At 44.0% G+C, this 15,657-nt stretch overlaps 1 protein-coding gene across 1 annotated transcript in view; it reads left to right on the top strand.

The window, feature by feature from the left end:
* The window catches only part of APLP1 (amyloid beta precursor like protein 1), a 52,260-nt gene that overhangs the window by 21,273 nt on the left and 15,330 nt on the right, over positions 1-15,657 (top strand). Inside the window, 7 exon segments of the mRNA XM_044282586.1 lie at positions 3,774-3,923; positions 4,054-4,183; positions 5,437-5,549; positions 6,905-7,077; positions 9,687-9,859; positions 11,225-11,346; positions 11,501-11,575. Coding sequence (XP_044138521.1) covers positions 3,774-3,923; positions 4,054-4,183; positions 5,437-5,549; positions 6,905-7,077; positions 9,687-9,859; positions 11,225-11,346; positions 11,501-11,575 — 936 coding nt within the window.

Raw genomic sequence — 15,657 nt, forward strand, 5'->3', positions numbered from 1 at the left:
CATAATACTACCATACTGTGAACACATAACAGTGTCCGAATAATATTGCTCTGCAGTGCCCGTGTAATACTGCCGCACAGTGTATATAATAGAGCATTATATAGTGAATACAAAAGAGAGCCAGTCTAGTAGTGCCCTATAGTATCCACATAGTACTGCCATACAGTGTCTATATAATACTGCCAACCAGTCACTAGATATAAATTGTATATCGCTCGAGGATCGCTGCTCTCGGATTTGCAGACCGCCCTCTCTTTGCTGTTATATAACGGTTTATCTCCCTCCATAATGCTGATTGTTTCCACAATATTTCGCTCGGTATCTAGGTCGCCGCTTGTAATCTGCAGTAATCATTTTTATTTATTTTTTCCATTTTTTCAATTTCTTTAAGTGGCTGCGGCCGGATCGTTCGCGGCTTCACAGGATTACACTTGATTGTTTTAGCATATTTTTATGGGGTTTTGCGGAGGGGCATATCGCGGTCTGCGGGTTCTCATGGCATACCATAGGCTCAAATGCCCTATCCTCTGCCAGTCTGTGACCAGGCGGAACTGACAGAGGGAGCCAACCTTTGGGGGATTCACCCAGTGCACTTGTGTGAGCACTACATGTCGTCTGCCTATAGTCATGTACAGGACTGTAGGTACAAGCAGGCCCTCCTGCCAGGAAGTACTGACATAGGGATCTCACCTAAATGTATCTAAATACAGCCTTTTTGTTTCTACCCAATCCATATCTGTGAGGATGTAGTGACAGCAGGTAAAGCGGGTCTAACATGGGAAGTTTGGGGCCCCGGAGGCTGGAGATGGATTTGGGGCCCCAATGGAAAAACCTAAGCTCCACATTTTATGTGTAAACGGCTGTGGGGAAGAACTGGATGATTTTCCTGAGCAAAACCAGCAGCTGACAACTGAGGAAGAGCAAAGTGATGGGGCTGGATGCAGACTGACGGACATACGTGACCCACATGTACCGCCAGATCATGTCACTGCCCATCCCTGTCAGTGTCCTACTGCAGCATCTTCAACAATTCTGTGTGCAAAGACGACCCGCTGCAGCCCTATAATCCTCCTTATAATACTCCCTGGAATACCTCTATAATGCTCCTTATAATACTCCCTGGAATATGCCCAGTAATACTCCTTGTAATATCCCTATAATATTCTATGTAATACTCTCTGTGATATATCTTATAATACTCCCAATAATACTTCCTGTAATAACCCTATAATACTCCTTGTAATACCCCTATAATGCTCCTTATAATACTCCTTGTAATATCCCTATAAGATTCCCTGTAATACTCTCTGTGATATATCTTATAATACTCCCAATAATACTTCCTGTAATAACCCTATAATACTCCTTGTAATACCCCTATAATGCTCCTTATAATACTCCTTGTAATATCCCACTAATATTCCCTGTAATACTCTGATATTATTTTTAGAATACTGCCAATAATACTCCCTGTAATAACCCTAAAATACTCCCAATAATACTCCCTGTAATACCCCATACTACTCATAATACTCGTTGTAATATCCCTATAATGCTCCCTATAAGATTCGCTGTAATACTCTCTGTGATATATCTTATAATACTCCCTGTAATAACCCTAAAATACTCCCAATAATACTCCCTGTAATACCCCTATAATACTACTTATAGTACTCCTTGTAATATCCCTATAAGATTCCCTGTAATACTCTCTGTAATATATTTTATAATACTCCCTGTAATAACCCTATAATACTCCCTGTAATACCTGTATAATACTCCTTATAAGACTCCTTGGGATACCCCTATAATACTCCCTGCAATACCTCTATAATGCTCCTTATAATACTCCCTATAATACCTCAATAATACTTTTTATAATACTCCCTGTAATACCTCTATAATACTACATGTAATGCCTCTATAATACTCCTTGTAATACCCCTATATTATTTCTTATAATACAGGGAGTGCAGAATTATTAGGCAAGTTGTATTTTTGAGGATTAATTTTATTATTGAACAACAACCATGTTCTCAATGAACCCAAAAAACTCATTAATATCAAAGCTGAATATTTTTGGAAGTAGTTTTTAGTTTGTTTTTAGTTTTAGCTATTTTAGGGGGATATCTGTGTGTGCAGGTGACTATTACTGTGCATAATTATTAGGCAACTTAACAAAAAACAAATATATACCCATTTCAATTATTTATTTTTACCAGTGAAACCAATATAACATCTCAACATTCACAAATATACATTTCTGACATTCAAAAACAAAACAAAAACAAATCAGTGACCAATATAGCCACCTTTCTTTGCAAGGACACTCAAAAGCCTGCCATCCATGGATTCTGTCAGTGTTTTGATCTGTTCACCATCCACATTGCGTGCAGCAGCAACCACAGCCTCCCAGACACTGTTCAGAGAGGTGTACTGTTTTCCCTCCTTGTAAATCTCACATTTGATGATGGACCACAGGTTCTCAATGGGGTTCAGATCAGGTGAACAAGGAGGCCATGTCATTAGATTTTCTTCTTTTATACCCTTTCTTGCCAGCCACGTTGTGGAGTACTTGGACGCGTGTGATGGAGCATTATGAAATGAATGGAGCATGAAAATCATGTTTTTCTTACCTTGCAGACTTCTTCCTGTACCACTGCTTGAAGAAGGTGTCTTCCAGAAACTGGCAGTAGGACTGGGAGTTGAGCTTGACTCCATCCTCAACCCAAAAAGGCCCCACAAGCTCATCTTTGATGATACCAGCCCAAACCAGTACTCCACCTCCACCTTGCTGGCGTCTGAGTCGGACTGGAGCTCTCTGCCCTTTACCAATCCAGCCACGGGCCCATCCATCTGGCCCATCAAGACTCACTCTCATTTCATCAGTCCATAAAACCTTAGAAAAATCAGTCTTGAGATATTTCTTGGCCCAGTCTTGACGTTTCAGCTTGTGTGTCTTGTTCAGTGGTGGTCGTCTTTCAGCCTTTCTTACCTTGGCCATGTCTCTGAGTATTGCACACCTTGTGCTTTTGGGCACTCCAGTGATGTTGCAGCTCTGAAATATGGCCAAACTGGTGGCAAGTGGCATCTTGGCAGCTGCACGCTTGACTTTTCTCAGTTCATGGGCAGTTATTTTGCGCCTTGGTTTTTCCACACGCTTCTTGCGACCCTGTTGACTATTTTGAATGAAACGCTTGATTGTTCGATGATCACGCTTCAGAAGCTTTGCAATTTTAAGAGTGCTGCATCCCTCTGCAAGATATCTCACTATTTTTGACTTTTCTGAGCCTGTCAAGTCCTTCTTTTGACCCATTTTGCCAAAGGAAAGGAAGTTGCCTAATAATTATGCACACCTGATATAGGGTGTTGATGTCATTAGACCACACCCCTTCTCATTAGAGATTCACATCACCTAATATGCTTAATTGGTAGTAGGCTTTCGAGCCTATACAGCTTGGAGTAAGACAACATGCATAAAGAGGATGATGTGGTCAAAATACTCATTTGCCTAATAATTCTGCACGTAGTGTACTCCACTGTTCTTTATAATACTCCCTGTAATACTCCTTTATTCCCTGTATTTCTCCCTGTAATACTCCTTCATTCCCTATAATACTTCCTGTGATAGTCCTATATTCCCTATAATATTCCTTTATTCCCTGTAATACTCCTTGTAATATTCTCTGTAATACTCTGTATAATACTTTCTGTACTGCTATAATTATAACTGTGATCATGCATAACTCGTGCCTTTTCTCTTGTGTCTGCAGAGTATCGCAGCATGGCGACCCCAGTTGGCGCTCTTTTGTGGCCGGGTCCCCCTTCACATGGACCTCATGAGAGGAGACTGGGTGGCGGATCCCCGTGGAGTTCCCAGCTGCCCAGGAAGCAATGAGGAAATCCTACAGTACTGCAGACAGGTGAGGACCAGGAACACTGCTACTGCGCCAAAGTATCTAAGCCTGCCATGTGCGATACTGTCTGCTGAGCTTCTCATATGTGATACTGACCGCTAGTCATGTCTGAGTGTCCATATCTGTTCTTCTGCAGATGTATCCAGAGCTACAGATCACGGGGGTGACAGAAGCCGCTCAGCCGGTCACGGTGACAAACTGGTGTCAGAATCAAAAGCCTGAGTGCAAGCGTCGCCTCCATATTGTAGTCCCCTATCTCTGCCTTGGTGAGTGGTGGCCAGTAACATGACGCACCCTTTAAAGCTGCCCAGACTCCTTCAATAAGGTTCTGCCCGACTATCTTATACACTTGCACACTGGGTGGACTGAAACAAAGTTTTTTCAACGGGAGAGGGCTCATTGCCTGTGAAAACAAAGGATCGGACATTCAGAAACCCAACATGTCCGATCCTTCTTTCTCCCAGCATCTGAAGAGTCAGGACACCCCATACACATCAGTGAGTCAGGCAATGCCACCAGAACCAGTGCTTGACCAACGTTCCACTAATGTATGTGGCACCTTAAAAGGGTTTCCCCAGACTTAAACTTGTCCTCTATCCACAGGCTAAGGCAGGGATGGCCAACCTGAGGCTCTCCAGCTGTTGCAAAACTACAACTCCCACCATGCCCGGACAGTCTACAGCTATCCGCCTACAGCAGGGCATGGTGGGAGTTGTAGTTTTACAACAGCTGGAGAGCCGCAGGTTGGCCATGCCTGGGCTAGGGTATAAATGACTGATCGATGGGGGTCTGATCATTGAGACCCCCACCGATCCTGACAACAGGGTTTGGGTGCCCCCATATGAATGAAGCGGCAGTCTAGAGAATGAATGCAGCAGCAGCATAAAGGCTATGAGGCTCCCATCCTAGTGATTACGGGGGTCCCAATGATAGGACCCCTGTACAGCCAAGTCATGTGCTTGACTACTGTACATCTAGCAATCCCGTAGAGAATGTATGGAGAAGCAGCACACTGGCCATGGGGCTCCCATCCTAGTGATTACGGGGGTCCCAATGATCGGACCCCCCATATAGCACATGGTTGACCTTCACTCCACTGATACAGGGGACACAGGACCTCCCTTGTTATGATGGGGGTTCCCAGCGGTCATACCTCCACCAGTCAGTCACTTATTCCCTATCTTGCGGAAAGTTTAACTCTTGGGACAACCCCTTTAAAGCCCATTCCATATATTTAGTGACTCAGGGGTAGATGGGCCCGGAGCCCAGACTGTTTAGCTCCCAGAGGATTGTCTAGAGTACATACTTTAGTAACAAAACCGGAGCTGTGAGAAATATTTGGTCTGTACAGGGTTTTTAGGATATAAACAAGAATGTTTCTATTCACTGACAGCAAGCAGAGACCTTGCTGCAAAACAGGCTAAGCTGCAGAACACGTCAAGCTGCAGAACACGTCACAATGTATTTACATATGTCATGGACTGGCCCTCTCATGTCCTTCTTTCTTTATCTTTGGCAGTGAATGAGTTTGTCAGCGATGCTTTGCTGGTCCCAGATAAATGTCGCTTCCTGCACCGCGAACAGATGGACGTGTGTGAGAGCTATCAGCACTGGCATGAGACGGCTCGCACGGTGAGACATCTATCCCTCTATAGTCCCCGGCAATGACAACTCCCATCAGGGCATTCGATGCATTGTATTTTTTATATGCCCTGAGAGCTACAGGTGGCCAGGTGTATTACCATGAATTCTGGGATCCGGGAATAAATAGGCTTAATATGACAGGGGCATAAAAAATGTACTAAACTATAATAAGATATATACAAAATATAACATACAGATTAAAGTAAATCACCAAAGCTGTGAACAAATGAGCCAGCTCCCCATTGACCAGTTCCCCCATGGTACCTGGCCAACACCCATATGATACAGAGAGGTAGTGGTAGCAAGACACATCTTACCCTGAAGATGTTGTCAATGGAGCTAAGCTCTTTGTGAAAGGGGTTCTCCGGGAATTAAGAAAATGAAAATACTTAAATATTACTTTATTATAAATAAATTCTCAAATAACTGTCTCATTTTGTCTGGGGAGCAATCATCAGGGGAAACAAAATGGCCGCCATCCCATCAGTTCACACAAAACCTGTCCTAATCACACAAGAGGACAAGTTACTTCAGAGCACTGAGGTAAAGAGCTGCCTCATCCTCCTTTCAGCTCTACTTGTCAGGGATTATGATCCTGCATACAGATGATAAGAACTTTAGCTGAATCTTTGGGGAATTTAGTTCATGAGGAGACATGAAGTACAGAGAAGACGGACAGGACAGACTGCGGTAATGTGTTGCTGTGGCAATGGAGACTGTAAACAAGTGCTGCTGCTCATTACCCACATCCCCACCCTCCTCTCAGAGATTCACCTGTATTCAGGATCATGATTCCTGACTAGTAGAGCAGAGAGGAGGATGAGGCAACACTATAGCTCATTGTGGTGAAGTCACTTGTCCTCCTGTGTGATTAGGACAGGTTTTGTGTGTACTGATAGGACGGTGGCCATTTTATTTCTCCTAATGATTGCTCCCCAGAAAAAACAAGCCATTCTAAGTAATGAAAGGTATTTGAGAATATATTTATTATAAAATAATATTTAAGTATTTTCATTTTTTAATTCCTGGAGAACCCCTTAAATTAGCTAGATGTTTTCTAGTTTTCTGGCCCCTCCTAGAGCCCCCTAAAGGTCTTCTGTGTGTAGTACGCATGCACAGTTACTTCAGACCTCAGGAACGCGGCCAAGTACCTAGTACTAGTAACCACCTGCATTACAAGGAATTAAAGGGGAAAGAACTACCTTGCTACGTACCAGGTATGGGGAAGTGTCTTTTAAGCAATTCTCTCATGTATTTTATGTGACTGTCTGCCCCTGATGAGCTTGCATAAAGCAGGAACAGACTTCCTTAACACTAAGTTGTTGTGTCTCTTCCCTGCCCAGGCCTGTGCCACAGAAGACCTGGATCTGCACAGTTACGGGATGCTGCTGCCATGCCGCCCAGAAAGATTTCGAGGAGTGGAGTACGTCTGCTGTCCAACTCGCACACCCCACCAAGTGGAGCCCACAAGAGGACAGCCTGTCACCGAGCTTGAGCCGCTGGACCCGGACAGAGGGTAAGAAAAGAGGAGGGAATTGGACCACTGTTGAGTAGCATATTTAAGAAACCCTTTATCTCTTCACCCTTAGTAGTTCCCAGATCTAGGGTTAATTATGACATCATTGATGAAATGTTTGTAGTGGCCTGGGATTAGGAAGGTCCCAACGCTATGCTGGGTCCCCCGGACACCATTGAGGTGTCACCACGTATTGCTGCTCTCCGGAAGGGATTGTAAGGCATGGTGCACCCCAATGGAAATAAATCCAGAGAGTCAGAGTCTGCCATTAACCAGTGTGCTTTTTTACTGGAGGAACTCATGTGCAAAACAATACAGGCGATGCACTGAGCTGACTCCTCCAGTCTGAGAGAAGAAGGTTCTGTGCTTAGGAAATGTCCAGACTAGCTGTTCCTCTCTCTCTCAGAAGACTGGCTCCCTGGCCAAAGGGCTGGTGGTCCAGGGTCAGTGGCTCAGTCATCCGAATGGCTCCCTGGTCAACAGATTGGTAACCCAGGATCTGCAGAGGAGTATCTCCATCTCAGTGTCCTCTTCTGGTCACCTTTGCAGACTGGCAGAGTCTCTCCTACTAAACACTGGTCCCTGTCTGCAGACAACTATATACAGTTTGTAACTGAAACAGAACCTTCTAGTGGGAGAGGTGGAGTGGAGAAACACAGCCTAGACAGAAACAATGTTGCAATTTCAGTCTGTCATAGACTTGTATAAAGTTTCAATACAAGTCTATGGGAATGACTAAGCAGTTTTTCCAGACATAAACAAGTCTTCAGATATAAACAACAGAGCTAAACCAGACAGTCAGAAGGTCAGTGTATCTGTTTTTTCCCTCCAAAACTTTGAATAGTTTCTAATAGTAAAACGGTGGGATATTTCTAATTTCCCGGTGCCTAGATAGAAAGTCTCTCAGTATTAGCTGGCTGTGCATTAACCCTTTCCACAGCCCAGTGCAGATACAGTGGAAATGAACAGGATATACAGGTCCTTCTCAAAAAATTAGCATATTGTGATAAAGTTCATTATTTTCTGTAATGTACTGATAAACATTAGACTTTCATATATTTTAGATTCATTACACACCAACTGAAGTAGTTCAAGCCTTTTATTGTTTTAATATTGATGATTTTGGCATACAGCTCATGAAAACCCAAATTTCCTATCTCAAAAAATTTGCATATTTCAGCCGACCAATAAAAGAAAAGTGTTTTTAATACAAAAAAAGTCAACCTTCAAATAATTATGTTCAGTTATGCACTCACTACTTGGTTGGGAATCCTTTTGCAGAAATGACTGCTTCAATGCGGCGTGGCATGGAGGCAATCAGCCTGTGGCACTGCTGAGGTGTTATGGAGGCCCAGGATGCTTCGATAGCGGCCTTAAGCTCATCCAGAGTGTTGGGTCTTGCGTCTCTCAACTTTCTCTTCCCAATATCCCACAGATTCTCTATGGGGTTCAGGTCAGGAGAGTTGGCAGGCCAATTGAGCACAGTAATACCATGGTCAGTAAACCATTTACCAGTGGTGTTGGCGCTGTGAGCAGGTGCCAGGTCGTGCTGAAAAATGACATCTTCATCTCCATAAAGCTTTTCAGCAGATGGAAGCATGAAGTGCTCCAAAATCTCCTGATAGCTAGCTGCATTGACCGTGCCCTTGATAAAACACAGTGGACCAACACCAGCAGCTGACATGGCCCCCAGACCATCACTGACTGTGGGTACTTGACACTGGACTTCAGGCATTTTGGCATTTCCCTCTCCCCAGTCTTCCTCCAGACTCTGGCACCTTGATTTCCGAATGACATGCAACAGTCCAGTGCTGCTTCTCTGTAGCCCAGGTCAGGCGCTTCTGCCGCTGTTTCTGGGGAATGCGGCACCTGTAGCCCATTTCCTGCACACGCCTGTACACGGTGGCTCTGGATGTTTCTACTCCAGACTCAGTCCACTGCTTCCGCAGGTCCCCCAAGGTCTGGAATCGGTCCTTCTCCACAATCTTCCTCAGGGTCCGGTCACCTCTTCTCGTTGTGCAGCGTTTTCTGCCACACTTTTTCCTTCCCACAGACTTCCCACTGAGGTGCCTTGATACAGCACTCTGGGAACAGCCTATTCGTTCAGAAATTTCTTTCTGTGTCTTACCCTCTTGCTTGAGGGTGTCAATGATGGCCTTCTGGACAGCAGTCAGGTCGGCAGTCTTACCCATGATTGCGGTTTTGAGTAATGAACCAGGCTGGGAGTTTTTAAAAGCCTCAGGAATCTTTTGCAGGTGTTTAGAGTTAATTAGTTGATTCAGATGATTAGGTTAATAGCTCGTTTAGAGAACCTTTTCATGATATGCTAATTTTTTGAGATAGGAATTTTGGGTTTTCATGAGCTGTATGCCAAAATCATCAATATTAAAACAATAAAAGGCTTGAACTACTTCAGTTGGTGTGTAATGAATCTAAAATATATGAAAGTCTAATGTTTATCAGCACATTACAGAAAATAATGAACTTTATCACAATATGCTAATTTTTTGAGAAGGACCTGTATTACAGTAAACATATAAAACAGTCTAAGTGCACACAACGGCATAAGTCATAGGGGGCGCTGTTTCTGACTTGCTTGCTCTCATCAGGGATGATGTGGAGATTGAAGATGACAATGTCGACATCATTGACGACGGAGGAGAGGACACTGCAGGGGCCAGTGAGGACCAGCACCCACCCATATGGGATGACTACTTTGTGGGAAATGGGGAAGAAGAGGAAACGACTAGCAGCGCCCCCACACTGCCACCAGAGGTTAAAGGTCAGACGCTCCTACATGAGTTTTTTCGGTATGGGCATGTAACCATACACACCATGTCCATGCCTCCGAGATCTCAGCTTGGGACTCAGTTTCAGCAGAATGTACCATATGTTAACCCATTTGTTAGTAGCTGAGGCATGTCATTGTTTGCTGATATTAGTTAAGTACAGTATAGTACTATTACACAGGCATTGTGTAGCACTAATATTTAGGCACAGTATTGTACAGTTAAGTAGGCACTGTGTGGTGGTATTATTTAGGTACAATATGGTGTTGTTATATACACCCTGTGTGGTGGTATTATTTGGGTACAATATGGTATTATTAGGCTACTTTCACACTAGCGGTAGCCTTCTCCGGCAGGTTGTTCCGGCGGATGAACAGCTTGCCGAATCCGTGCTGTTGTTAGTGCATGTGTGCCGCCGGAGGTCCGCTCCGGCCCCACTGACTATAATGGGGGTGGGCCAGTGTGGCAAACATGCCAAGAGGCGGCCGCAATAAAACTACAGAACAGCTTGCTGGAGAAGGCTGCCACTAGTGTGGAAGTAGCCTTAAGCAGGCATTGTTTGCTGATAATAGTTAAGTACAGCATAGTAAAATTATACAGGCATTACGTAGCAGTATTATTTAGACACAGTATTGTACTGGTAAGAAGGCACTGTGTGGTGGTATTATTTAGGTACAGTATGGTATTATTAAGACGGCATTGTTTGCTGATATTAGTTAGGTACAGTATAGTACTATTATACAGGCATTGTGTAGCAGTAATATTTAGACACTGTTTTGTAGTATTATTTAGGCATGGTATAGCACTATTAAATATACACTGTGTGGTGGTATTATTTAGGTACAGTATGGTATTATTAAGACGGCATTGTTTGCTGATATTAGTTAGGTACAGTATAGTACTATTATACAGGCATTGTGTAGCAGTAATATTTAGACACTGTTTTGTAGTATTATTTGGGTATAGTATAGCACTATTAAATATACACTGTGTGGTGGTATTATTTAGGTACAGTATGGTATCATTAAGCAAGCATTGTTTGCTGATATTAGTTATTTTCAGTATAGTAATATTATACAGACATTATGTAGCAGTATTATATAGGCACAGTGTAGTACTGTTAAGTAGGCACTGTTTGGTGGTATTATTTAGGTACTGTAGCATTATTTCAGCAGTACTGAGGCAGCATTATTACAACGTAGGTAAATACAGGCCATCATGGAGGACATGATCCTGTAAAGCTCAGTGTATCTTCCTGATATTTTCCGGCCACTCTTACTAAGCCCAAGTGTCAAATCCAAACAGGAGTGAGACCAAATAAAATAATAATAATTACCTAACTTGCTGTTTTTTTGCAGTTTCTCGTCCCACCGACGGGGTGGATATCTACTTCGAGTCACCACGGGACGGATCTGAACACGCCAACTTCCTGCGAGCAAAAATGGAGCTGGAGGAAAGACGTATGAAGCAGATCAACGAGGTGAGCGGAGAATGATCTAACGAGAAAATGATCACTTAAGAAACTAAGCGAATGACTAAGGGCAGGAAATACAAGGCCAGCAGTTTGGATAGCCCCATTAAATCGTAAATGGATGGCAGGAATTTTGTTAAAAATTTAGGAATTGGTCTTCCAGGTTATGAAGGAGTGGGCCGAAGCAGATAATCAAGCCAAGAACCTACCCAAGTCCGACCGTCAAGCTCTAAATGAGGTATGTAGTCACTGACTAATGCATTTCATACGTTGTTGATATGTTTGTGCCCTGACTGTCACTTGCCATGTGAAATAATGAAGGGTGTAAAGTGAAGGTTGTGCGCTCCGGTTGTAAACATCAGGGTGCACAGTCTTATCTATCATGTTGAGGTAATGGGCAATAGATTGGACTATCAGGTTTGGACAAGGTTTCAGAACGGTGAAGGCCCCATCATATCTTGGATGAGAACTGTTAGGGTTGTGGTCATATTGTATCTGAAATGAGACCTCTTTTATGGTAGATGGTGGAGGTCATGTCAACCAAGCCCACCGATTTTTGGCAGGGCCGATCAAGCATATAATGGGTATGGTGTCTCCCGACTATACCCTAAAAACAGGTGTTAGGAAAATTAAGGATGGGGCATCTCGGATTTTAACTGTCCAATCCTTTGGTTCTTGAGAAGCCACCACCAGTAGAGTCCATCGGAAGTTGACTCCCCTCTTCTTACTGAGAACACATGCATTCTTGAATAGAGCATGCATGTGTATAGGGAGATTGGCAATGATGTCTGTATGACAAACTAGATTTCACTCAAAAGCTGTCAGTCGGCCTAAGCCGCTGCAGCCTTATCTACCCTGACAACAAAAGGATCAGATGTGTTGTAATCCAACACCCTGATCTTTCTATGTCCTACCTGTCTACTGTCAAGGGAAAGTCAGGACACCATCCTACACATTAGATGGTCATCCGGTCCCACTGAAGCTCTGCCAACAATTATCTAATGGGTGTCACCAGAAGAAGGTGGCCCCATCATGAATGAGCTACAGACACACAAGCCCTTGATGGTACCTTCATGGCTGGTTGGGAGACTGTTAGGACAGTGGTGGGATCTTTGATAGGCAAGTTGTAAATATGGGAGCTACTTCCGGGTGGGTTCAGCCAACATTTCTCTCATGCGTATGGCTCGTTTAGGTGGTCAGTTTTCCTGCAGCACCTCCACAGGGGAAATTAAGCATTACACAGCGTCCATTCATAACAGTGAGTTGTCTGTGTAACATAGGACAGGACAGATCCTCCAGAACGAGAGATACTCTTTGCAGCCGCTCTCCACTCTACCCAAGAGATAAGGATACTGGAGGATCCTGTCTAGAAGACCTCCCTCTATTAACTCACAAGTCACCATTGGGAAGGAAACCCATCATTAATGGGATGAGACCTAACGGGATGCTTAAATTCCTATCATCACTGGGATTTGGCGGTACGGTAGGCGACTACGTTGCTATCAGTCCCTATCATAACTGAGATGTCAACTACTAGTTTGGTAGGATTCTGGTTACCGATTCCAACATGAAAGGATGATGGTAATTTTTTGGGATTAGTTGGAGGTTGAAATGGATGATGGGTTCCATTTATGACCAGCTTATGGAGGACGACCCTCTCCCCTCCTTCCCAATATCACAGCCTGCACTAGAATGGGCATGATGGGCATGTTCGGTGCCAGTCTTCCAGATTCATATTGAATATGTCCATCGTGTTTGGTAGTTCCTGATACCGTGTACAGATGTAGAAGGGCCGACCATGTCACAGGACTGACAGTAACCCTCCTGTATTCACCTCACTCAAGTTAAATAACACATTGAGCACTGCTACATCTGTCCACTAATTGTCTAGTCTGAGTGGTTGCTCTTCAGATGCTGGAGACACCAGGTAAGCATAATGTGGCTGGATGGTGACATTAATATTTAATTGCCCCCCTCACCCCCACCCCCACATCCACCGACAGGAAAAAAAAAAACATACAGAAGAAAATATTAATTATTTCAGAGCGACAGGAGAATTTTCCCATGATAATATCCTGGGGTTTTCAAGCCATTAGCAGTGAAAACTTATACGAGAGACAGATGTAAAAGTCATTTATTTTGCAAATCCCCGATGTCCGGGGAAAGCGATAGCTTTTAGTCCCACTTAGTCTCTATCTGGGGGTCGTGTTACCGCGGAGCAGCAGAGATGAGATGACAGGGGACGAGGGGAGATATCATGAAAGCGGATCTGATCCTTGTTATAAAAACAAAATATGGGACATGACGGTGCGGGGGGGCGGGAGCTTGTGTAATAACGGATCCGGTTACACGGCGCTCTGGACTTCGCCCCGTCTCCGTGTATAAGCCCTTCAGCCGCCGCTATTATTTGGGTGAATTTACGGCGTGTTCTTACCAATCAGCAATGTGGAGGATTCACGATGTGATCAAGATGAGTGCCGTCTGTGGTGTCATGTGGAGCCGCCAAAAGGAGCCTCGCGTTTCTACATTCCCATCGTGTATCATGTGATACTGCCTGCTGAGCTGTGTATCTAATCCGATCAGGTGTGATACTGTCTGCTGAGCTGTGTATCTAATCTGATCAGGTGTGATACTGTCTGCTGAGCCGTGTATCTAATCTGATCAGGTGCGATACTGCCTGCTGAGCTGTGTATCTAATCCGATCAGGTGTGATACTGTCTGCTGAGCTGTGTATCTAATCTGATCAGGTGTGATACTGTCTGCTGAGCTGTGTATCTAATCTGATCAGGTGTGATACTGTCTGCTGAGCCGTGTATCTAATCTGATCAGGTGCGATACTGCCTGCTGAGCTGTGTATCTAATCTGATCAGGTGTGATACTGTCTGCTGAGCTGTGTATCTAATCTGATCAGGTGTGATACTGCCTGCTGAGCTGTGTATCTAATCCTATCCTGTGTGATACTGCCTGCTGAGCTGTGTATCTAATCTGATAAGGTGTGATACTGTCTGCTGAGCTGTGTATCTAATCTGATAAGGTGTGATACTGTCTGCTGAGCCGTGTATCTAATCTGATCATGTGTGATACTGCCTGCTGAGCTGTGTATCTAATCCTATCCTGTGTGATACTGCCTGCTGAGCTGTGTATCTAATCTGATAAGGTGTGATACTGTCTGCTGAGCTGTGTATCTAATCTGATAAGGTGTGATACTGTCTGCTGAGCCGTGTATCTAATCTGATCATGTGTGATACTGTCTGCTGAGCTGTGTATCTAATCCGATCAGGTGTGATACTGCCTGCTGAGCTGTGTATCTAATCCGATCAGGTGTCATACTGTCTGCTGAGCTGTGTATCTAATCCGATTAGGTGTGATGCTGTCTGCTGAGCTGTGTATCTAATCCGATTAGGTGTGATGCTGTCTGCTGAGCTGTGTATCCAAGCCAATCATGTGTGATACTGTCTGCTGAGCTGTGTATCTAATCTGATCAGGTGTCATACTGTCTGCTGAGCTGTGTATCTAATCCTATCATGTGTGATACTGTCTGCTGAGCTGTGTATCTAATCCAATCAGGTGTGATGCTGTCTGCTGAGATGCTGTATCTAATCCTATCATGTGTGATACTGTCTGCTGAGCTGTGTATCTAATCCTCTCCTGTGTGATACTGCCTGCTGAGCTGTGTATCTTAGCCTGTCCTGTGTGATACTGTCTGCTGAGCTGTGTATCTAATCCTATCCTGTGTGATACTGTCTGCTGAGCTGTGTATCTAATCCTGTCATGTGTGATACTCTCTGCTGAGCTGTGTATCTAATCCTATCCTGTGTGATACTGTCTGCTGAGCTGTGTATCTAATCCTATCCTGTGTGATACTGTCTGCTGAGCTGTGTATCTAATCCTATCCTGTGTGATACTGTCTGCTGAGCTGTGTATCTAATCCTATCCTGTGTGATACTGTCTGCTGAGCTGTGTATCTAATCCTGTCATGTGTGATACTGTCTGCTGAGCTGTGTATCTAATCCTATCCTGTGTGATACTGTCTGCTGAGCTGCTGTATCTAATCCTATCATGTGTGATACTGTCTGCTGAGCTGTGTATCTAATCCTATCATGTGTGATACTGTCCACTAAGGTGCTGTATATTGTGATACTGTCTGCCGAGGTGCTGTATCTAAGCCTATGATGTGTGATATTGTCTGCTGAGGTGCTTTATCTAAGCTGATCATGTGATACTGCTCACTGGGGTGCTGTATCCTAGCCAATCATGTGTGATGCTGCCTGCTGAGCTGGTGTATCTAAGGCTACTTTTACACTAGCGTTTTTCTTTTCC

Source organism: Bufo gargarizans, chromosome 2 (assembly GCF_014858855.1).
Source record: "Bufo gargarizans isolate SCDJY-AF-19 chromosome 2, ASM1485885v1, whole genome shotgun sequence".
Classification (NCBI taxonomy): domain Eukaryota; kingdom Metazoa; phylum Chordata; class Amphibia; order Anura; family Bufonidae; genus Bufo; species Bufo gargarizans.